Genomic DNA, 25329 nt, shown 5'->3' on the forward strand with positions numbered 1-25329 from the left:
ATTATATTTTGTAGGGTTAATTCCCATCTATATGATGTGTCCTTAATTCCCCGATTGCTTATAAAGTGTTCTCTATATCTTTGCTATTCAACAGTTTGACTATGATGTGCTCAGCACTGGTTTTCTTTATACTTAGACTGCTTGCAGTTCACTGAGCTTCTTGGATTTGTATGTTGACATTGTCAGCAAATTTGGGGATTTTTTTCGCCATTATTTCGCCAATAATTTTTTTTCTGCTCCTTTCTCTCCCTCTTTTCCTCTATGACTCCAATTACATGTATATTAGGCCACTTGGTATTGTCCAAAAGTCACTGAGGTTCCATTTTTTACCCCCAATTTTTTCTCTTATACTTCAGATGACGTAGTTTCTATTTCTCTATCATTAACTATTTTCTTCTGTAGATTCAAAGAAATTTAAATTTCACATATTGCAATTCCCAGTTTCAGAATTTCCATGTAGCTTTTCAAATGGTTCTTATTTCCCTGAAAATAGTTGAGATTCCTCATCCTTTCATTCAGTATATTCATTTTATTTGATGTTGATTATATTTTTAGAAGCCGTCTTTAATATTTTTTTCTTTTGGCTGTCTTTTTTCCTCAAGGGTCACGCTTTCCCACTTTGTTCATTTCTAGTAAATTTTTATTGTATCTTGGGCATCATGAATGTTAAAATGTAGGAACATGGATTTTTTTGTTTGTTTGAAAGGTGTCAATTTTTTTTTTTCTGGGAGGCAGTTTATTTACTAGAAGAGTGCCTTGACCTCCCTCAGGTCTGGTTTAAAAAATATAATTTTTTAGGGTGGCTTTTATTGGTTTCACACTTAATTCCAAGGCAAGAGTTGGCAAACTATGGCCTGTGGGCCCTCCCTCGGTTTTTTAAATAAAGTTGTATGAATACAGCTGGACTCATTTATTTAGGTGTTCTCTATGGCTGCTTTTGAGCTACAATGGCTTAGTTAAATGTTGCAGGAGTGACCAGACGGTTCACAAAGCCCAAGTTATTGACTCTTTGGTCCTTTATGAAAAAAGTAGCTGACACCTACTCTCAGGCATGGCCCTTGTTCCTAGAATGTGGCAATCCAGGAGTTTCTGATGAATGTCCAGTATGGGTGTTAAATTTTCTCCTCTCTGGCTGGCCTGGAGCTCTGGCACCTCACAGAAAAGCGACCTCTCTGATGATGTGTCAGCTTTGTAGCGGCCGTTCTTGGGTGGGTCCACACACCCCAACCCCAAGCCTGGACCTACAGAAACACTTCATATGGACTTCCAGAGCCCCTCTTTTCTCTGGTTTCCAGGCCTGTAAACAAATTGCAGTTGTTTCAGCTGCCCCAGACTTTCCTCTCCACTCCTCAGCTCAGTGAGACCAGACCACTGCTCTGCTTGGGTGCTATCTCCCACTGCCATAGTCTGGAAAGTATCCTGAAGAATGAGGTTGGGGTCAATTTGGGCTTTGTCTCATGTATTTTGCTGCCATTAGGAATCTCAGTCCTGCACTGCCTCTTGTCAGTGCCTGAATGTGTTTTGTGAGTTTAGTGTACTAGATTGCTAAAGAAAAGGGCAAATCCAATACCAGCTAGCGAGTCATCTTGGGATGTGGAAGTCTCCGTCTTTCCTTCAATTTTTTTTTCTCTTAGTAAAAAGGAAAGAATTTGCCAAAATCTCAGTCTTATCATCCAGACAGAAAGTTAAATTTGAAGAGAAGGATAGTAAGTTGTACTAAAATACAGTTTGGTTAGAAGTTTTTTTGGGGCCAAAATGTTGATCCTGGCTCTTAATTGGTTAATCTAAGAATTAGTTTATGGTTAGATTTACAACACAAATTTTGTTCACGAGTGTATTTTTTAATTTTTCATTTTATTTTTTAGATTAAAAATTCCAATCAGATTTTTACCCCTTCTCTATACTGTGAAACTGTGATCTGTATTTTACTTAGGTTCATTTTCAATGGGCTTTTCCTGGAGTTCCTTGGTGGCCTAGTGGTTAAGGGTCCAGTGTTGTCACTGCAGGAGCTTGAATTGCTGCTGTGGTATGTGTTCTATCTCTGGCCTGAGAATTTCTGCATGCCGTGGGCATGGCCAAACAAACAAACAAAAAAATGGTTTTTTTCTACAATGATTTCTTATTCTCATTATCAAGGAACCTTTTTATTCCCTGCCAGGTGTATGTTTATAAATAAAACTACAGATGTTACTTGAGAGAATAATTCCATCTAAGATTGCTGAAACTAGTGGTCATTTATTTATAGATCAAATATTTGGTAAAGAATAACAGTTGCATAGCAAATTGATTGTATAACCTAACTATGATTTTGGAAGTCCTGTGCCACAAGAAATAAACCTTTTTCCAGTGGTGGTGTTGGCTTTTGATTTGCACATGGGTTTTAGATTCCTCTCCTGTGCTTTGCTGATAGAACTGCTTTTTTTTTTAAATTTAATTTTTATTTTATTTTTGTTTTGTTTTGGCTGCTCCTGTGGCATGTGGAAGTTCCCAGGCCAGGCATCGAACCGGCACCATAGCAGTGACCGCAGTTGCTTCAGTGACAAACCTGGGTCCTTAACCTACTGCACCACAGGAGAACTCTAATAATTTTTGTTTTATATTTGAGTATAGTTGATTTATAATGTTATGTTAATTGTAGGTGTACAGCAAAGCGATTCAGTTATGCATATACTTATATCCTTTCCCATATAGGTAATTACAGAATATTGAATGGGTTTCTCTATGCTATACAATAGGTTTTTTTGATTATCTTATATATAGTAGTGTGTATCTGTTAATCCCAAACTCCTCAATTATCCCCCACCCTGCTCTGTGGAACCATTTTTGAATCTGAGTTTCAGAACTTGTGAACAGAAGAAGTTTCTAAGTGCTGACATGAAATGGTTTTGTTTCCACAGCTCTTCCTGGGTCCCCCGAGGAAATTACATAGAGTCCAACCGTGATGACTGCACGGTGTCCTTGATATATGCTGTGCACCTCAAAAAATCGGGTTATGTCTTTTTTGAGTACCAGTATGTTGACAACAACATCTTCTTTGAGTTCTTTGTAAGTCCTTTTTATATTCTAGAATTCACTCTTTAAAGGACATTCATGCGAAATTTCTCTTGGTTCCCACTCCATTGTATGCCTCCTTGGTTTTTTGTGTTAACTGAAAGTCTTGATATGTAAAGAAGTGGTTATTTTTATATTTTCTGGTTAATGTTGTTTCGTTGCCTCTGAACTCTCACCTTGGAGAGTAACAATGGCTTGTTTTGCTTTTGGATTTGATCATTAGACGACCATTTGGTTGAGGCTTTGTGTGTGACAGATATTTTCCCCAAGATTCATTGTAATTTTTTTATAACTACAGATGCTGCTTTGTTTAAAAATATATTTTTACAAGTTTTAGTTTTTCTTTTTTAATTTTAATTAAAAAAAAATCTTTTTAGGGCCACAGCCACGGCATACATGGAGGTTCCCAGGCTAGGGGTCCAATCGGAGCTACAGCTGCCAGCCTACACCACAGCCACAGCAACACCAGATCCAAGCCACATCTTCGACCTACACCACAGCTCACGGCAACACTGGATCCTTAACCCACTGAGGGAGGCCAGGGATTGAACCTGTGTTCTCATGGTTACTGGTCAGCTTCGTTTCTGCTGAGCCATGATGGGAACTCCTAGTTTTTCTTTAAAGGCTTTTCTTTCCTCTTTATAATATCAAATATTTGAACTATTTAAGTGTATTCATGGACAATATTTAAGAACTAGAAGTGACTGTATGTTTCTGATTTTGCCAGTTTTGTACAATATAAAGGAATCAGTGGATGAGATAGTCAGTGTTTCTGGCAAGAGATTAAATAACATAACATAATTTAGGATAAAATAATGGTTTTATCAGAATAATCTGTTACCATGAAAATTATTTAACTGCTTTATACAAACTGGATCTAATCTTGCAAATATTTGTTGTGGCAGTGACTCAAAAGTTTGAGAAAAGTTGATCACATTAACTTCTCAAAGCCCCCAAAAAAGTGTGTGTTGTGCAAGTTACCGGGAAAATATTTCTGTGGTCTAGGTTTTAGAAGTAAATGTACTGATAAGACTAAAACAAATTTATGTTGCTCTTCATAATGGAGAATTCTAAATCAAAAGTTTGCTATGAAGAGATATTTTCCTTAAAAGTTTGAGCCTTAAATTAGCAGTCAAGAGATTCTGGCTCAGTCCCAGCTCTGCAATTGCTCGTTGTGTGTTGCTGGACAATTAAGTTAACTTTCCAGCCCTCAGCATTCCTGTTTATAAAGTGGATTGTAGTCCAGACTTTCAAGGAGCCTCTTAGCTCTGATATCCTTTGATGAGTTGAAAATATTAAGCAATATTCAAATAGATTTGCTTTTGAAGTTACATTTTGTTTGCAAGACACTTCACAGAGTGAATGATTCCTTATTCCATGGGACAGTTTTGCAATATTACTAAACCTAAAAGTTAAGAACATGGTGATTGTATAATTGTTAGAATAAGCATTTAGTTTTGTGTTGTCCATTTAAGAGTTGTCAGTAAAGGTACTTTGAAGGCATGGGTTTCATTACTTCCTTTCAAGAATGCCTCTTGGACTTCCCGTGTGGCTCGCAGCATAACTACTCAGCATAACTACTTCTACAGTGGCTGTGGCTCGACCCCTGGCTCGGGAATTTCCATATGCCACAGGTGCGGCCACTGAAAAAAAAAAAAAAAAAAAGAATGCCTTTCTTCTTCTGGTGATAGAGAAGCGATGGCAAGTTCATGTTCCCCCTTTTATTGATTTCAGTTTATAGCTGCAGTTTATTGTCTCAAAGGGTCACTACCTTATGATCATCATGTTAATGGTTAGTGAAAAGGAAATGTCTGAAAACTGAAAGATGCACTTGTACCTGTGACCATTATATAATTGAAAGCAATGCAGTTTTTAATTTTCAGAGTCCAGGAATTTCATTTAGCTCTCCTTTCTGTCCTTTTTTTTTAAATGATTAAACTGAAACCCAGAGAGAGTAAGTGATCAGACCAAGGTTATACCTTTACTAGTGATGTTTAGACTGCATAGCAGAACTCAGGTCTCCAGAATAGCAGTAAGATGTCACAGTCACCCCTGATGTCTGATTTCAGCTGGAAAAAAAGCTTTTAGCTTATCCACACATTGACCACCAAAGGTATTTTTAGGGTCCATATTTGTTTAAAAATGGCTCAATGCTTCCAGTAGGATTGTCATTATGCTTTTAATATAAACATGACACTTAAATTCTCTTAAAACAAATACCCTCAGTAGCTGGTATTCTCTCGTATTTGGATGTTAAAAGGATCTATTTTCTAGTTAGTGAATCTTTAGGAAATAGCTCTTATGGAGAAGGTTTTAATGTTGTTTTTAAAACTGGTCAGGAGGAGGGAAGAAGTGAAAAAATGATCTTGAAAAGAGAGAACTAGCCATTTTGGCAGAAGTATAGATGATGAGATGTTTTTTTAACCCTACTCTGTTGTCAACTCTTGTGTAAGACTATAAAGGTGGCCTAATTTTTGATGTCTATGTATTCTTCGTACACTTAGAAAAGTATATCCCAACCCCTGGGTATTTTGGAGGAATTGTCCGGAAAGCACAAAGGTGTTTGGTACTAAATATATTAGTTGTCTTCATTTGAATTGGCATGGAAGGTCATTAATGTTTGCCTCCAAATACAAATTGGGGGCTTTTGACTTTGGCTGCAGCCACTTACTTACACATTTGGATTAAGTCCTGGGGAACAGAGAACAAAGGAGATTTCATTATTTGTTAGTTAAAACGAATAAATTTTTGTAAAAATAAGCTTTATTTTTATACTATTGGTCCTGCCTGGTGACTACAAGCTCTTAGATTTCTGTAATGACGTTTTTCTCCTTTACGTGAATTTTCAGTGTTAACTGCCCTCTCCTCCTCTGTCTCCCACGCTCCTGCTTGCCTGCCTCCCCCACTTATTAATGGGGCTAGGCTTTTTATTACAGTAATGAGGATGGTTTACTTAGAACTACTCACTCATATGCCATTGTCACTTAGGCTCTGGAGGTCTTGGTGTGTTTACTTGTTGAGAATTACTCATGACCATTGTTGGGGTACGCATCGAAAAAAGCTATGGCAGTCTGTCCAGTGCTGAATAACAAATTAAATTAAAGCCATCATTCAAGAAGCTTTACTGGGGCCCTTGTGTTTACTTCACAGATTCAAAATGATCAGTGCCAGGAGATGGACACCACCGCTGACAAGTGGGTAAAACTCACAGACAATGGAGAATGGGGCTCTCATTCTGTAAGTCTCTCTGTTCTTCTCCTGTCCCATCACCCCCATTTTTCTCCTTCCTTTTCCCAACCATTTTTTTAAAAGTTTGTTTTAAGGAAAAAAAAATCCAAATTGTTTCTTAATTTAGAAATTTATAGCCAGGGAAGAAATTGCCTCTAAATCCATAGACTCAGGCTCTTTTCTGTATTGTTTTCCTGCCTTTCTGTTTCTCTTTTGGTTCCTTTCCCCTCTCTTCGCCCTCACCCTCCAGCCTTTCGAAGAGGCATTAATAAGAAGTAAGTCCATTCAAAGCTAACGTACGTACCTCTGAGTATATAAGTTTACTGATGTCCCCATCCTAGGGAAGAGCCATCAGGGACTCTTGGCCTTGGAAGGGTCCTTGGTTTCCTTTCATCCGGCTTCCTCTGCAGTCTCCCCAGCAAGTGACTTTCAAGCTTGTCTTGTTGGGGCTGTGCTGACTCCATTGTTGGACAGCTCTGCACGTTACAAAATTCATCTGTGTCTGGAGCTAAAATCTACCTTCTATCTATATACTACCTGTTGCTCAAAACACTGTCCTTTCTGGTTGTATCTCATAAAGTAATTACCTCTTTCTCTAAGGACAGCTCTCAGTGCTTGAAGGGAATTATCAGGTAGCACAGCCTCTGAGTCTGCTACTGTTTGAGGCTCTTTCTCTTTGGAGTGAGACATAGATTTAAAATATAACTCTGCTGTAGAGTAGTTTTTTTTTTTTTTCTTTTTGCCATTTCTTGGGCCACTCCTGCGGCATATGGAGGTACCCAGGCTAGGGGTCTAATCGGAGCTGTAGCCACCAGCCTATGCCAGAGCCACAGCAACGTGGGATCTGAGCCGTGTCTGCAACCTACACCACAGCTCATGGCAACACCACTACGGGAACTCCAAGTAGTTGTGTTTCTTAAGGCAGTGGGCTTTCTCCCTTTGAGTCTGATAGTTCATGTGAGAAACAAGACCAGTCATGCAGAGGTAAATGAGATGACACCTGGGGAGGGCCTGGTGTGGTGCCTGCAGACTGAACTCTGTTTCAATTAGTGACTACCCATCCTTGCCTTTGTGTTGTACCAGATACCTTATCCTTGAGTGATTAATGTAATATACGCTCTCAGAGAAATGTTTTGATCTGTATGCCTGGGAGTGGTATTCGTACCACTAAAGATCCGTTCACCTAAGCATTCAGTGTGCTGGGCTTTTAAGGTACCAGTAACCCGAGGCAACAAATGTCCTTTATTCACTTGTAAAGACTTAACACAAGAGGCAAGCACTTAGTGAACTACTCCTGTGAGTGTCTGGCAGGGTAAAGTGGTAGGATATGATTTAATTTCATACTGCTTGAATTTGGCCAGCTGGAGACTGCACAGAACAGTAAGGGCGGCTAGCAAGAAAGCAGGGCACCCTTAGCATTAGTTTCCTTGACTGAATCAACATGAAATTTATCGTCAAAGTCGTTTGATTTATAAATATGAAGCTGTTCTGGTGGTAAAGGAAGGGAGTGTCAGACTTAGAAGTATTTAAGGTGTGGAGTCGTAGAGTTAAATCAGGTAATTCTGTAAGAGCAGTCCTATTTTTGTTGCTGATGTAGTGTTGGTTGTGATGAGTGCTGTACACCTATAAATGTAATAAAATTCATTTAGTAATTAAAAAAATAAAAATAAAAAAATTTTAAGAGGAAGCGAACTCATTCTATTGCCTTTTTGTTTTTCTGAGCCCAAAGATCTATTTATGAGTAGTGGTAGCCAATAAATATGTAACTGGGCTAAGTGTCTTTGAGTCTCTAAAATGAGTCCTTTTTTTTTTTTTTTTTTTTTTTTAGTGCTGCACCTGTGGCATATGGAGGTTCCCAGGCTAGGGGTCTAATCAGAGCTACACTGCCGACCTACACCAGAGCCACAGCAATGTCAGATCTGAGCCATGTCTGCAACCTACACCACAGCTCACGGCAACGCTGGATCCTTAACCCCCTGAGTGAGGCCAGGGGTCAAACCCACAACCTCATGGTTCCTAGTTGGATTCGTTTCTGCTGTGCCATGACGGGAACTCCAAATGAGTCCCTTTTAAATACAAGCCAAGACTTGATACAAATGGTTTGAAAATCATTTTATTTTTTTTTGATCAGGCTTGAAGAATTTTTTTCCTTCTTCATTACTATGTTTTTGGGGTTGCAACTATTTTTCAAGAAAATGTGAATTTAAGCAGAAGTTAGTTCTCAATTAACAGTAGATATAGGAGTTCCTTTCGTGGCTCAGTGGTTAACGAATCTGACAAGTAACCATGAGGACACAGGTTCAATCCCTGGCTTTTCTCAGTGGGTTAAGGATCCAGCATTGCCATGAGCTGTGGTATAGGTCACAGACATGGCTTGATCCCATGTTACTATGGCTGTGGCATAGGCCAGCAACTGTAGCTCCAATTTGACCCCTAGCCTGGGAACTTCCATATGCTGCAAGTATGGCCCTAAAAAGCAAAAAAACAAAAAAAAAACCCCAAACCCCCCAAAAAACCAAACAGTAGATGTGGGTTCCAAATTATGGTATTTCATTATAATGCATTGAAAACTGTGTAAGGGATTTCCTTTTAGGTATGGTTGGAAGTAGCATGGTTTATCCAACCTTGAGCATCTTGTGTTTCTCTTTACAGGTAATGTTGAAATCAGGCACAAACATACTGTACTGGAGAACTACAGGCATCCTTATGGGTTCTAAAGCAGTCAAGCCAGTGCTGGTAAAAAATATCACAATTGAAGGTATTTCACAGCAGTCTGCTTTAGTAGTCACCTGTCACATTTTATCGTTAGTTAACAGAGTTCCTGGTGTGGTGCAGCAGAAGCGAATTTGACTAGTATCCATGAAGATGCAGGTTCGATCCCTGGCCTCCCTCAGTGGGTTAAAGATCTGGTGTTGTGGTGAGCTGTGGTGTAGGTCACAGAAGTGGTTGGATCCCGTGATAATGTCGCTGTGGTATAGGCTGGCAGCTGTAGCTCCAGTTTAGACCCCTAGCCTGAGAACTTCCATATGCTGCGGGTACGGCCCTAAAAACCAAAAAAAAAAAAAAAAAAAAAAAGAAGAGAAAAATATAGTTAGTTAACATCTAGATTACATTGTTGGTTTCACTGGTTCAGTGGTATGTGAGACAGAAATTAATATGTTCAGTGTCATCTGGGTCTAAAGATGCTGGTTTTATTCCTGGCAAGTTGATTGGGTTTTTTCCCTATCCTTAAACTATATGAAAAAGTAAACATAATGACAGTTGGAGGTGTCCTTAAATAAAAATAATCTATAAGAGCTTATTATTCGCTCGAGAAATCTCTGTTGTGTCAGACATAGTGCTTTCCCTGGTCACTGCTGTTTCCATAAACATAACAGTGAAATAAACATCTTTCAGCCTGTCTCCTATACCTTCTGCCTCTCTAACCAGCTGGGCCCTTCTGGCTCAGGAGAGTGGCCAGAAAACCCTGGCATGGCTCATTCTCATTTAGGGCTACTTTTAATTAAAGTAATGATTCTCCTTTATTAAAGCTTGGCTTACATTTTAATATGTTCTCTGTGTATTTGTTCCTGTGATGCTAACTCATTAGTGTAGGGACATCTTCTGGCCAAGGCTGGAATTACAAAGCAGAAGAAAAGTTGAGCATTTCCTAGGGTCCCTCAAGTCTTGTCTGTGACATAGGGAGCCGTGGAGAAAAAGGGATCAGGTTGCCACAAAGATGAGACACTGGTAGGAAATTGTAGGGGACCTTAGCATTTATCCCACTTCTGACTAGTGGAGCTGTCTTTTGACAGATGAGTTTATACACAGACGATATACCTTGAGCAGATCTGAATCTCTTGTTGAAGTTTTTGCTCCACTTACTGTGTTTCATCTGGTATCCATCCCAGTTCTTGCACAGAGTAAATGCCTTTTTGGTGTTGAGTTAATGGAACATCAAAGACCTGGGCCAAGCTTACTGTTCATATTTCTCTCACACTTGTGGTAGAGGCAGCAGAAATGTACTGATGTGCTTGTTGCTCTTGGGTCCTCTCTCCCATGCTCTGTTTTTTGTTATCCCACAGGGGTGGCGTACACCTCGGAATGCTTTCCGTGCAAGCCAGGTACCTTCAGTGACAAACCAGGTTCCTTCATCTGCCAGGTTTGTCCCAGAAACACCTATTCTGAGAAAGGAGCCAAAGAATGCATCAAGTGTGATGAGGACTCCCAGTTTTCAGGTAAGACAGGTATCCAGTTTATACTCTTTGTTCTTTTCTTTCAAAATTTATGTTGGTGGAGAGTATAGAGTCATAAGCCAGAAGTCACACATAAAATGTGATGGAAACAGTGGGCCCGAAATAAAAGTGCTGAAGTGCATCAGTACTGAATGGATCAAAATCAGACCTCTTATTACCCCTTTCTGCAGGGCTTTTCCCTTGGTCTGTGATGTTTTCTGTTCCACACCCCACAGGTAACTGTTTTGGGTATGTTTATATTCATCTAAAAAAGGTCATATTTTACTTTTAGATGATTCGTTGGCATGGAGATGTACTTAGAGACTTTTAAGTTGTTCCAAACTTACAGTGTTCACTGATAGTGGGATAAATCTAATATTCTCTTGGAAAAACTATTACCTGCTCCTTGGGTATCATGGAAATATTTATTGCCGTAGGAAAAATATGAATGCGGGCCTTTCCTTTCTTTAGGCCTACGCTAGTTCTATCTAAACTCTTTTGGTGAGGTTATTTTTGCTTTTCATCTGTCTGCTTTTTTATTTTTTGGTTTTCTTTTTTGCCTGTTCTTCGAGTCACAGAGTAAATGACTCATTTCTGAAATGCGTTGTGTTGCAGAAGAGGGATCCAGCGAATGTACGGAGCGCCCTCCCTGTACCATGAAAGACTATTTCCAGATCCACACTCCATGTGATGAAGAAGGAAAGGTACAGGCCATGTTCAGTCATCTCCATCCCACCCCTCTTCCCTGTTTAAGCAGACTTGAATTTGTGCATGAGAGAGCTAGATGAGCAGATTTATAGTACATGTGTGTAGGTGGCACAGAGGAAATTTTTAAAGATTTTATTGACATATAGTTGATGTACCATGTTGCGTTAATTTCTGATGTACAGCCAAGTGACTCAGTTATATATATATATATATATACACACATCCATTCCCTTATAGGTTATCACACAACATTGAGTAGATTTCCCTGTGCTGTACACAGTTCTCTGTTGACTATTCATTCCACAGCACAGAAGAAATTGAAGAATTTAAGCCCCGAAGCCTGTCTTCCTGGCTTTGATGTTCACATCTACTGTGTATTAGTGCTGTGGGCAAGTTATTTGCTCTCAGTCTCAGTTTTCCCATCTGTAAAATGAGGTTATGTCAGGACCTACTTCATAAGGCTACCATGAGAATACACGAGATACTGAATTTAAGGTTCCTAGCCGAGTGCCTGGCATGTAGTGAGTACTCAATAAATTACTGCTGTTTTTAACAGTTATATACATATTTTTTCAGAATTAATAATATCAAGAGAAGCACAGCCTTATTAACATATGTACAGTGATTCACAGGATGGAAATAGCATGTAACTTCTTTTTAATTATTTGTTTACTCAGTAGGTTTGGTCAGTAAAAGCTATGTAGCCATAGGCTGATTCAGTTATGGCAGATTGCTGTGTAATTGCATTTAGAAAATGCAAGTAATTACCATATAAAGGGCACTTAGCCAGAGGAAAAATGCAACATAAACTCTACAGTTGACCTACCATTGTCTTAATTAAAGAGTTAACCCTCCTAGCCTCTGTCAGTAAGAGCAACCATGACTAAAGTGGCTTTGATGAAGCATTCTTTGTATATACTGCATCTTTGAAACAATGGTATTTAATTTCTTGACCTGATTTGAGAAATACACATAGATCTCAGTATTACTTTCTTTCCTTAATTTTGTGTCCTTACATTCTAATCTATAATTTTTATATTTACATGATCATCAATCCTACCCTTAGTCTTTAAATTTTTTTTTGGGGGGGGTTTAGTTTTGAGTACTTAAGACCAAGTATATTCTAGTATTCACAGTAGAGCAAGTACTTATTAACTCAGAATAAATAAAAGGAAAGACAGTTTAAATTAGTGGAAAATATCAATGGTCAGAAGTATATCTATTAATAAGAACAGTTACTCTAATAGCTTTTAACTGACTAGCAGTTATGAAGTAAGAAGTTGATGGCTCTACTCTAATAGCCAAATAAGGGCTATTTCTGTTTAGAAAGTATATATAGAGAACCATTAAGGTAGAATGAAAGTAAGTGGAATAATGTTTCTTAAGCTAAACTTTTCTTAGCTAAACTTGACTTCCTAATAAATAAGGCAAATTAAACTTAGTTTATTCTATGTAATAATCATTATCTCAGCCTTACGAAGCTTAAGTGAATGAGATCTAATATACAAATAAGTCTCATTTTTGCTATAATGAACATGTTGAAAAGTCATGTTTTTATCATGTTTTTATTACGTCAATGAATAGAATGACAAAATCTAATTGACCTGGGCCTAAAGAAGTAAAGCCATAAATTAATGATAGAATATGCATGTACACACACATATGTGCACATATACCCACCTATAGGCATGTAATGTACACACATTCACACAAATTATGTTTTTCTCTTGTCTGGGTGAACTCTGAACTTGTTCTTGGTATAGAACAAAAGAGGGTACCAACACTCTGTAAACTCAGTGATTCTTTAAAAACTGATTTCAGACTTACTTCAAAAGAAAGTAAGTAACTTCCAGCTTCAGAGATGAACAGAAAGCAATGGGAACTTAATTAAATAACAAGAGATAGTGAAGAAGTATAACTTATACATAGGAATTTGAATTTTTCTATTTTTGTTTGTTCCAACATTTTCATTTGTTCTGGTTTCATCTTTGAAAAGATCACTTATTCTTGCTTGGAGTAGCCTGGTGATTTGCTGGTGGCTAGGTGATGTTTCCCAGGTCGTTCAGAGACTGTGTTTTGGCTCCGTCCTGTTGTACTCTCTGTGATCTTATTTCCCTCTTGCAGGGAGAGGATCATCAAGGGAAGTGACTCTTGAAGTATATGGACTTTGAACATTATAATCGATATGATACAGAAATGTTTGCATTTTTGAAGCTAAGTTATTTGATTGCTTCCTGCCTATAGGGGGCAGTTTTAAGGAAAAAATTAATTGGTACCTTGAACCATCCTCATTCTGATTAAGAGACTCTCATTCACATCATGAAGAATGTGGAATGCCTACTCATTCACTCCTTTATTCCATGAATCCTTACTGGTTATATACAGCGTGCTGAGAGCAGAGCTAAGTACAGTCAGGCAGGAGAAGGTCTGTGTCTCTGTAGACTGTAGATCAATGGTTGTGCATCATTGGCGGTAGATTCCTGTCCCAGACTTCCTGTTTCAGTAGATCTGGGGCAGGTCCTGAGAATGTACATTTCCAAGAAGTTCCCAGGTAATTCTGATTCCTCTGGTCCAGGATCTCAGCCATTTGAGAATTACTGGTCTAGACTTGAGAGGAAGAGACAGTCTGTCAAAGAAAATGATTTACTGTTTCCTATTGTGATGAGTGCTATAGCCGGGAAGTCTGAGTGTTTTGAAGATCCGACCAAGCCTGGGAAGGCTTTAGAGCTGTATTAAACCTGGGTAAGGGCATGGGGGTGGGGAGAGCGTTTCTGGAGGAAAGAACAGGATGGTGAGGACTTGAGGGGGGAGGGAGCCTGAGTGCGACAGGAATGTGGGAGCGTGAGGAGGGAGTTGCAGGAGATGCAACTAATGGCACAGGCTAGTGCCGAATAGGCATGCTTTTGTAGTAGTGAGTTAACTATTTTATGTATGTTTTGTTTTCTAAAGGTTGCTTAGAGCTTACATTTTACATATGTCGAGTGAGGTAACCCATATATGTACAAACTCCATACAAGATTCAGAGCTTTAGATTGGAGCCCAGAAGAATGTTGACCAGTGATAGTGGGCAAGCGTTCTTCAAGAGGGGGCATCTTTTAATATTAGCAAGATATTCAGTAGCACCTCATAATTTTATGGGTAAGACAGAAAATTGTGGACAGATGATTTAGTTAAGTGGAGATAAGGCTAACTAAAGAACTACATGTAAAACATTGGATTTTATAAACGGGTATCAACTAGAAGTGTGGTTGATATTAACTAGGAGTATAATTGATATTAACTAGGAGTGTAGTTGGCATCATGTATTTACCATAGGAATATAAATATAACAAAGTATTTATACATATCCTAACTCATAGCAAGAAGAATATGTGTTCAGATGACTTATTTTCATCATTTTATTGAAAAGTTCTCAGCTTGCAGGAAGATTTTAGGGTTAAGTGTATCAAATTGTAAATCAATCAACCTGGGTCTGAAAGACTTCAGTGTGTTTCCCTTTCAACAGTGAACTCAAATTAGTAAAATCAAAATTTATTTGTGTCAAAGAAAGTCTCAGAAGTAAAAGTATTTAGAAAAAACAGTAAGTTGCCAAAAAGATTTCTTTTTTTTTCTTTTTTTCTTTTTTTTTTTTGCCCGTGTCTGTAGCATGCGTGTGGAAGTTCCTGGGCCAGGGGTCAAACCTGCACCACAACAACAGCAACTGGAACCACAGCATTGACAGTGCTGGATCCTTAACCTGCTGAACCACCAGGGAACTCCCCCAAAAAAGATTTCTAAGAGAAGCCAGCTCACCAAATTAAAAAAATGGAGCAGATATTTAATGGGAGGGAAAAAAAACCTTCCAAGAATATAAAAATTGCAAATTGGATTTTCATTCAAGCTATTCATGTTTGAAAAACAAGTCTCTCACTTGTTCATCAGATCAACAAAGGTTGTATCAATATCTGCATGCAGAAGTCAGCAGGATAAGATTTGTTTTGTAAAGGAGTCAGCAACTTAGAGAAAAGGCTTAGGGATTTACTTATCTTGGGTACCCATAACTTTTTTTGGTCTGTTTTATCTCAGGATAAAAGTGTCACCTGCCATGGGATGTGATACATGTTTCCTTGTAATGGTGGCAAAGGTGTCAGTTTTGCTTCTGCACTTGGGGATAATTATAAATTTATGTTAATGGGTTAACTGGGACGGTGACAGGCTGGTCAGGAGTCTCTTGACTCACGTGACTGCGAAGTCCTTATAGAGCAAACACCTTTATGAATTCTTTCTCTTGTTCTTCTCACTATATGCTTGGTTCAGTTTGATTTCCTTCTCATGTAGCTTCTTTACAGCGGTGCCAGGTAGCCACGGACATCTCCAAGCAAGCCCTGTCATCCTCACAGTTTTGGATCACAGGAGGGCTGACCAAAGTTTCAGAAAAGACTGGTCAGCCTTGGTTGAGTCATGTTTTCAAATCTGATGATTTTGTATCTTCCTCATGTATTTCCTTTTGGTATTTAGCAGTTTGTTAACCTGTCTTATTACTGTTAGACTATAACCTCCTCCAGAGCAAACAATTTGTCTTACTAATATTTAAATTTCCTACAAGGCTTTCCTCTACACATAGTAGGTATTAATCAGAATTTCCTGAATAGTAAGCATAAGTATTTGAAGGGAAGTCTTAGAAAAATACTGCTTTCTGTGATATCACAGAAGGCAAAATTTGGGTTATTCAGGCAAATGTAGAGAATATAAATTCCAGTTGTGTGGAATGATGTCCTAACAACTAGAGCTGCCCGGTTCTGGAATGGCATGTTTTGTCAAATAGGAAACTTCCTGCCAAGGCTAGGAGAGTGCCCAGTGGGGGAGTGTGTTTTTGAAGGAGCCTTCTGGAGAGGAGACATCCAACCATTGAACTTCTTTATCTCAGAGTCTAGGAAGTTGAGGATTCATAGAGAGTTTGCCAGAGTTTTGGTATCAGATGGTCTAGTACTTTTTTTTTTTTTTTTGTCTTTTTGCCATTTCTTGGGCTGCTCCCACGGCATATGGAGGTTCCCAGGCTAGGGGTCTAATCGGAGCTGTAGCCGCTGGCCTACGCCACAGCCACAGCAATGTGGGACCCCAGTTGCGTCTGTGACCTACACCACAGCTCACAGCAATACCAGATCCTTAACCCCCTGAGCGAGGCGAGGGATCAAACCCGCAACCTCATGGTTCCTAATCAGATTCATTAACCACTGAGCCACAATGGGAACTCCGGTCTAGTACTTTTTTTTGCCCTTTAATTAACTTCAGCATTACAAGTTACTCTAAATGCTGAATGTCTGTAACACAGTACTTCTAAATTATATTGCAGAAGTAAGATGTAGGGGACATTAAAAGAAATATGGTATAAAGGGTTATGAGTTTTAGATCTGCCTTCCTGTGTGATTTAAACAAGTCGAATTTACTTGGAGCCTGTTTTTTAATTAGAATGATGGGAAAGAAAAACATGGCATTTCTCAGTGACCAGGGATTTCTGATTTTGTTGAAAATAAAAATTCATGATAGTCTTCATTAAAATCTTTTCTTAAAAAAAAAAAGGTATTACTGAGATCTAATTTTCATACCGTACAGCTCATCCATTTGAAGTGTCGATTCTGTGTTTTTTTAGTATGTCTTATTTTAATTTATTTATTTTTGCTATTTTAGGGCCGTACCTGTGGCATATGGGGATTTCCAGGCTAGGGGTCCGGTTGGAGCTACAGCTGCCAGCCTACTACACAGACACAGCCATAGCAACATGGGATCCAAGCTGCGTCTGTGACCTACACCGCAGCTCATGGTAATGCCTGATCCTTAACCCACTGAGCAAGGCCAGGGCTCGAACCCACATCCTTATGGATCCTAGTTATATCCATTAATCGCTGAGCCATGATGAGAACTCCCCTAGTATGTCTGATTTTAGAACATTTTCTTGCCTAATGCCCCAGGTAGAACCTCCAGTTCAACATTAAATCCCCATAGTGTCTTCAACATAATGGAGGAAGAGGACCCAGGTTTTTAAGCATTTAGAAAAAGCACAGGGAAGTAACCACAAGGGAAAACAGAAAAGAGCAGAGGCTTCAGAGGAAAGGCATCCAAGTGAATGCTAATATATAGATGGGTAGGCTGAGGGCACACTCAGAGCAGATGTTCAGCACGACTTTGAAGAGGCTGGGGGTGGGAGGGTGTGACAGAACTTGACAGAATGGTGTGGTAGTTCTGAGAAAAACACATGATGAGTGCCCCAGAGACTGGCAACTGAAGAAGATCAAGGTTTGGGAGAAGCTAAGATGCAAGCATTAGACTGCCTGTCTGGGAACATCCGAGTTAGAACGTTACAACGCACAGGACTGTTAGGTTGGAGTGGCGGTCAGTAAACCCGTTTAAAGCAGATGTGATTTACTTTAGATGAGCTCAGGCATCAACAAATTCTTAGTGACTTTTGAAGGGAGAGCGCTGGCAACCATGGACAAAACCAGTATCAAACTTTGTCTAAATTTTAGTGTTTGAATTTTATTTTATTTTATTTTATTTTGGCCACACTTGTGGCATATGGAAGTTCCCAGGCCAGGAATTAAATCTGAGCCAGTGATGCCAGATCCTTAACCCACCTCGAAGGGCTATGATTATAAACCCCTGGCCCTAGCAGTGACCAGAGCTGCCGCAGAGACAATGCTGGATCCTTAACCTGCTTTGCTACAGCAGGAGCTCCTTGAATTTTATTTTTTATCTGAAAACCACCTTGCCATTGATACCTGCAATGTATTTCCTTTAATTTTACTCCTGCTTAATATGAATATACTTGGAGACCATAACTCTTATGTAATCTTTTTTTTTTTTGTCTTTTTGCCATTTCTTGGGCCGCTCCCGTGGCATATGGAGGTTCCCAGGCTAGGGGTAGAATTGGAGCTGTAGCTGCCGGCCTACGCCAGAGCCACAGCAACCTGGGATCCAAGCCCCATCTGCAACCTACACCACAGCTCACGGCAACGCCGGATCGTTAACCCACTGAGCAAGGGCAGGGATCGAACCCTCAACCTCATGGTTCCTAATCAGATTCGTTAACCACTGCACCATGATGGGAACTCCAGTCTTATGTAATCTTAATGGCAGTCCATTAAGTTTTACTCCAGTCAGGTTTTGGTTTCATAAAGCATTTCATAATTTTATCTCAATTTGCCGAAGAATGAGTTGATTGTTGTTTTTTCACCTGCACTGTGAGCCATCTGGTGCTAATTATCATTAATATTAATTATTATCTTTCTCCAGTCAGCCGAACTTGACAGCTTCTGTCTCCATCAGAAAGAGAGGCACAGAATCAATCTGCCATGTGAAGCAAAGGGCTTTGCAAACAAAACTTTTACTAGAGAGCATTTGAAATTTGTCTTCCAAATGTTTGAATGTTGAAAGGTGGTGCACATTTTCTAATTTTTAAACATGTACTGTCCTTGGATTGAAACTCATCAGTTGAAAATATATTTGCATATTTTATAATTTTTACCCTCACCAAACTGACTCTCTTTGACCAGTGCTATGTTATCATTTACTAGCTGTGTGTGACTTTGGGCCAAGTTTAATGTCTCTGATTTGAAGTTTCCTCACTTATAAACATCTGTGTAGTATAACTGAGCTCCCAAAGCAGTGGGTAGATTGTACTGTGCTCCCAGGGTGAGCTTTTACCACAGTGTAGCCTCAGCACTGCACCAGATCTTCCCACCCATAAAGTAGCTCACATATAACTCATTGCAATTTTAATTAATGTCAAATTTAACCAGCAGATTTGTGAATTGACTATCTTTGGAAATTTGTTTTCTATACTTGTTAAGCTAGAATTTAAAAAAGACAGTCCCTCAAATGTAATGATGTTTCATTTGCTTAGATGCTCTGAATTTTATATTGCCTTTCTCAGAGAAGTTGAGAGCCCCTTACCAATACAGGATCTAATTTGTTTTTTCAGCTATTTAGGAAACTCCAGCAGGAATAGCCATCGTTTTACAGATGGCGAGAGAGGCAGATGGGTGAAGTGGCTGGTTAAGCTATTTCATGATATAGGCCATAAAATACATGCAGAGAGAGAGAGAGTTATAAAAGAAAAAATGTTATTTATAATTCTGTTGGGATAACTGCTACTTTTTTTTCTTTTTTATTCTAGTTGATTTACAATGTTCTGTCAATTTCTGTTGTACACAAGTGACCCAGTTATACATATACATGTATTATTTTTCTCACATTATCCTCTATCATGTTCCATCACAAGTGATTGGTTATAGTTCCCTGTGCTATACAACAGGATCTCTTTGCTTATTCACTGCAAATGCTATAGTTTGCATCTAGCAACCCCAAAAGCCCAGTCCATCCCACTTCCTCCCCTTCTCCTTTGGCAACTACAGGTCTGTTCTCCATGTCCATGAGTTTGTTTCTTTACTGTAGATAAGTTCATTTGTGCCATATATTTGAGGCCAGATATAACTACTTATTAAACCATGTTTTTAAGCATCCTTCATCAGATAAGGTAATTTATTCATCTGTAAGAGAATATTTGAAAATAAAATTGAGTGGCCCCAGGAGTTCCCTTGTGGTGCAGTGGGTTAAGGACCTGGCATCGTCACTGCAGCAGCTTAGGCCACTGCTGTAGCGTGGGTTTGATCCCTGGCCTGTGAACTTCCACATGCCATAGGTGTGGCCAAAAAAAAAAAAAAAATTGAGTGACTTCAAGGGCTTACGATAGAAGATTTATTATTAACTGGAAATAGCTATAGAGAATTGTCTTTAATTTTGGTTCTCTTGCTTCAGTATTAGTTATCATTGCAGAAGCTTTTTTAAAGGACAAACAATACTTTCCATAAACTATGTGTCTAATGAAGGAAATTTTTACTTTCTTTTAAAAAACTATATTAAGTTATAAAAGAATCGATTTTTCTCTTTGCATTTAGAATACCTTTCATTGTTTTTCCCATTGAGCATATAAATTTCATTTTGAAGTGACTAATCCACTTAATGTTTCTTGTTCCAATAATTTTATAATCATAGTTTTCTGGGTTTGGCTGACTTATAGATACTTAATTGTATTTTGTTTGTGGGCATGTGCATGTGTGAGAGTGAAGAAAGGTTTAAAAGACCACCCTTCATAAAGGTAGAGAAGATCTTAATCCTGATGTTCAGAGCATATGGGACAGGGCCTAAAAGCCTCGGGAGAAAATATTAGCTACAGCTCTTGTAGCCTAACATCAAATTACTGGAACAGACTCAGAGAGCAGCTCTCTGTGTTCATGAAATAATGGGATTGAAATGTGAAGCTAGATACGGTTTTGTAAAAAATAAACTTTTTGTTCTATGATCACTAGGTGCAAAGAACAATGATGTGTGTTGTGGGTGGGGGAAGGGAAGTGGAGATCTCAGCATGGAAAAAGAGGCTGTGTAGACACTTAGGGCAGTTAGGGAATAAAGTCACAAGTAGCTAGAAGAGTAAGGGCTGCCGTATATTTTAAAGCGGAATTTCATGATGACGCCGTGTTGTCTATAAGGTAAGGCCTCCTGAAGCTCAGGGCAAAAACATTTGGTGATAACAGTCATTTGTCCACCAATTTTTTTTTCTTTTAATTTTTGTCTCATTTTGTTTCTCAAGTTTTAGATTGTCTTTAGCTGGCCCTTCTACTCTGTCAGTATTTGGACTTTACCTAGGCTGTCAAGCTGATATTTTTGTTACTGGAAGTTTAAAGCAAATAAAGCATATTGTGTAACCTGTAAGTTTAAAAAAAATTTTTTTTTCCCTCTATTTTGCAGACACAAATAATGTACAAGTGGATAGAGCCCAAAATCTGCCGGGAGGATCTCACGGATGCTATTAGGTTGCCCCCTTCTGGAGAGAAGAAGGACTGTCCACCTTGCAACCCTGGATTTTTTAACAATGGATCATCTTCTTGCCATCCCTGCCCTCCGGGAATGTTTTCAGATGGAACAAAGGGTACATGATGTCATTTAGTCCAAAAAATAGACCTTTGGTAAAATCAACTTGTTGGACTATGTTGTCATTTTTCTAAATTTTTTTTATGGAGAATTCTTTAAAACACATAATTTTATCTCATAGACTGAAGAAGCATTACGAAATGATAAAGGAATTGTGGGATTGCAGTGGTTTGTTCAACATAGCATAAGGATAGCTTTTTAATGGTATTTTGTACAACAAACACCATCTTAATGGGATAATTCTTTGGATATTTATAAGAAAATTCCACCAATTTAATGGATTAAGAATAGGTGTTCTTTTTTCCAGTGTGTGCACATATATTGGTACAAGCATAAAATATAACTCCTGTTTCAACTGGAATAATCACATTTTGTTCTATAATAATAGCAAACATTGATTATTTTGATCAGATAGCAATTAAAGTAATCCCTGAGTAGATTGTTTCAAAATGTGTATTTGGGGAAAATTTAGTATTTAACAAAGAATAGTGAAGTAGTTACAGAATTTGCTTTAATTTTATTAAAGATTACAGTGGATTTTTGTTGCAGGTATCTTACTTAAATATAGCCATGCTATATACTTAATATCCAGAGCCTCTGACAGTGGAAAAGGGACTTGAGGGTCGAATTGGCTTGGGTTCAGATCTGCTTGCTTCAGGCTACCAAAAAGTGTGATTTATCCACTATTTTTTTTCTTTTTTTGGCCATGCCTATAGCATGCGGAAGTTCCTGGACTGGGGTTCAAACTTGAGCCACAGCAGTGACATATGAGAAAATTTACATATAACTTGCATATAAGAAAACTTGTTTTCAGAATTACTCTTCTTATGAAGGGTAATTCAGAATTAGCAGTTCCTCCCAGAAATGAATGGAAAAATTACTTTAAATGATTTTGTGTTCTTTTCCTTTTTCATGTTAATCAAGTATATATATGCATATGCTGTATCCAGAATTACTTTTCTTTCCAGTTTGCTATTGAAAAAGTTAATTTTTTTTGTTCTTCCAGCTGAATTTTATTTTTTCTTTTTTAAATATATACCTGGTTTTTTAAAATTAAGGTATAGTTGATTTACAGTGTTGTGCCAGTACAAGTTGTTAATTCTTAAGTAAAAAATGGCAGTTTAATATCTCTCCTTCCCATTTGCCTCTCTACTAGTTAAAGTTTATTGGTGCTTGGAACAGAGGGAGAGGAAATTGGGAAGATGCAGTTTAATCGTAGTTGTTTGTCTCTCTTATCTCCTATAGAATGTAGACCGTGCCCAGCAGGAACAGAGCCTGCTCTTGGGTTTGAGTATAAATGGTGGAATGTCCTTCCTGGCAACATGAAAACCTCCTGCTTCAATGTTGGGAACTCAAAGTGTGATGGAATGAATGGTGAGTTCAGGATTAGCCTACTCAATGTATTTTGCCAGTAGACTTTGTGGATCACCATTTGTGGTTGTTATAAATACCAGAATAGCTCACCAAGAAAGGCAATGAAATGTGTGTTGTTTGCACTTGAAAGAGTCTTACCGGGCACATACCACTGTATGGAATCATTTCCACCTCGTTTGGTTTTATGGCTCTGCACTGAACCATGGTGAGGGGTTAGATCATCCCTAACTCCCCTTGCCTATGAAGTCTGTGACTGTGTTTACAAATATATATGAACCCCACATACTGAAAACTTGACAATGTGGCAGAATTCTGTAGGACATTTGCTGAGTTTTACTCTTATATACATATTTTTAAGCTTGACAGTAGAAATAGGTGTTACAGATACTAGGATTTTACACCAAAATGTGCCCTTTACTTTTATAACCTATTGGCATTTTTTGGATCAGTTCACCTTTTCTCAATATTGCATTTGCTCATTGTAAAACAGTGCCTTTTAATCACATCTCTTTTTATAGGCTTGGGATCTAGAGAGTTGAGGTGTGTTCATAGGTCATTGAATAATTTTGAATATACAGATATTAAAAAAAGCCTTTATATATAATGAACATTATAGAATAGTATTCCTTATCAGCTAATAATCCTGCTTCTGGGAATTTATCCTAAAGGAGAAGAAGAAATAACATACTAGTTATTACTTGACTGTATAGGTTTATATTCCAAAAAGATCCTGTGATTGAATTCTAAATTGAGGAAGTTTAATTGGATAAATAAGAGTGGGAATGTATAGATGAAAGCAGCAGTATATTTGTGTGTGTATGTTGATGTGTATTCACTTACTATTAAAGATTATCTGAAACTTTTATTTGATCTTTTAAAGAAGTTACTTTTTTTTTTCTTTTTATGGCTACACCTATGGCATATGGAAGTTCCCAGGCTAGGGGTCAAATCGAAATTGCAGCTGCCAGCTTATGCCACAACCACAGCAACACAGGATCTGAGCCTAGTCTGTGACCTATGCCGCAGCTCATGGCAATACCAGATCCTTAACCCAGTGAGTGAGGCCGGGGATCGAACCCTCATCCTCATGGATACTAGTCAGGATCATTACTGCTGAGCCACAACGGAAACTTCTAAAGAAGTTACTCTTAGTCTAACTCTCATGACAATATTTGAGGTAACCCACTTGCTCACTCATTCATTTAGAATATAATTATAAATTTTGCTGATTTTCAGAAATGTTCAATTATTAACTTAAGAAGTATACATCTTTGCAGTAGCAGTATGTGATGTTAAAATAGCAAACAGCAGTGCGAAAAATACAAAGATAAAAAGTGATATATGATTTTGTGACAGGTGGTACAGTAACCAGCATTGAGAAAAGCATCACTCAAAATAATGGGGGTCAAAGCCAGAGGCCCAGGGCGGCCTGTCTCATGAGGTGGTCAGTTATTCCATCATGGAGTTAAATTGGATGTGCTTTGACCAACTTGGCTATGTGAGTTGGAGTACTTTGAGGTTCTTTTGTAGTGTCGGTCTGAATTTACCACAGTTGTGGAACAGGTTTGTAGAGTACATCTTTCATGTATTGGATTTTGCCTGAGAGGAGTTCAGAGTTGGAAACAAATTACTGTTTATTCATGAAGCTTTTCATTGAGCATTACCCATAATAACAAAAATGGAAATAATCTAAATTCTAACAATAAGATAATGTTTACAAAATTATGCTATACTAATTGGATGAAATGTTATATAATCAGTAAAAATGACAGCTACAAGGAAAACAACTTGGCAGTGTTTCAAGAATTTTGAATATTCCCATTCTCTAACACAGTAATTCCACTTCTGGGAATTTATACCAAGGAAACAATGTGATGCAGAGAAATCATGCACAAATACGTTAATTTTAGTGTTATTTATGAGAGTCAAAAATACAGGAAAACTAAATTTTCAACAATGGGGTATGATTAAATACAATTATGATATAGCCATTCAACGTAATATTATGTTAACTCTTTAAAATAGACATAGAAAGAATTTTAAATGGGGAAATGTCTTTGATATAATGATGATTAGAAAAATGAGAAGATAATGCTAAATGAAAAAAGTAGAAAGCAGATTATACAGTAAAACCTAAGGTATATTTTTAAGAAAATTATGCACTGGACAAAGGGTGAAGAGAAATACACCAAAATGTTGGGTTTATCACTTGGGGTGGGAGGTTTCTGAGAAATCTGAATTCCTTTTTTTTTTCATCTAGTTTACTATATTTAATAAATATTCCTAATGGATACCTATTGTTTTCAAATAGAATAATAGCCCAAAATACTGATTTAAGGTATGTTTATCTCAGCCAATAATTCTTTTACTGGGATTCTTTTCTAGAAAAATACAGGAAAATGTTACCAAAAATATGTTCATTATAGTATCACTTAACACAAAGGTAAAACAACCCATATGGTTACATTGGGTCAACAGAGGTAAGTCCTGTAGTGTGAATGGCTTGGTAAATTAAGGGAATTAATTACCTCTGTTTATATGATAAACTTTTAATTCCATCATTATCATGTTGGTGAAGTATTTATACATAAAAATGCTTCTGAACTAATGTTAATATATAAAACTATGAAACAAAATGTTACCAACAATAAGATCTCAGTGGTGTAAAAGCATGTGTGCATCCAAAACAATAGTGAAAAGAGGAGTTCTCTTGTGGCATAGCAGGTTAAGGATCAGGCATTATGCTGCTGTGGCATGGGTTCAATCCCAGGAACTTCCGTATGCCCTG

At 38.1% G+C, this 25329-nt stretch overlaps 1 protein-coding gene across 2 annotated transcripts in view; it reads left to right on the forward strand.

The window, feature by feature from the left end:
• ELAPOR2 (endosome-lysosome associated apoptosis and autophagy regulator family member 2) overlaps nt 1-25329 on the forward strand; it is a 181981-nt gene that overhangs the window by 114572 nt on the left and 42080 nt on the right. For both annotated transcript variants that reach the window (XM_047753103.1, XM_047753104.1), the window contains 7 exons: nt 2898-3045; nt 6202-6288; nt 8932-9037; nt 10344-10496; nt 11109-11197; nt 20985-21165; nt 22413-22541. In XM_047753103.1, the coding sequence (XP_047609059.1) occupies nt 2898-3045; nt 6202-6288; nt 8932-9037; nt 10344-10496; nt 11109-11197; nt 20985-21165; nt 22413-22541 (893 nt within the window). The remainder of the gene's footprint in view (nt 1-2897; nt 3046-6201; nt 6289-8931; nt 9038-10343; nt 10497-11108; nt 11198-20984; nt 21166-22412; nt 22542-25329) is intronic.

This window comes from Phacochoerus africanus, chromosome 11 (genome assembly GCF_016906955.1).
Source record: "Phacochoerus africanus isolate WHEZ1 chromosome 11, ROS_Pafr_v1, whole genome shotgun sequence".
In the NCBI taxonomy this organism is placed as follows: domain Eukaryota; kingdom Metazoa; phylum Chordata; class Mammalia; order Artiodactyla; family Suidae; genus Phacochoerus; species Phacochoerus africanus.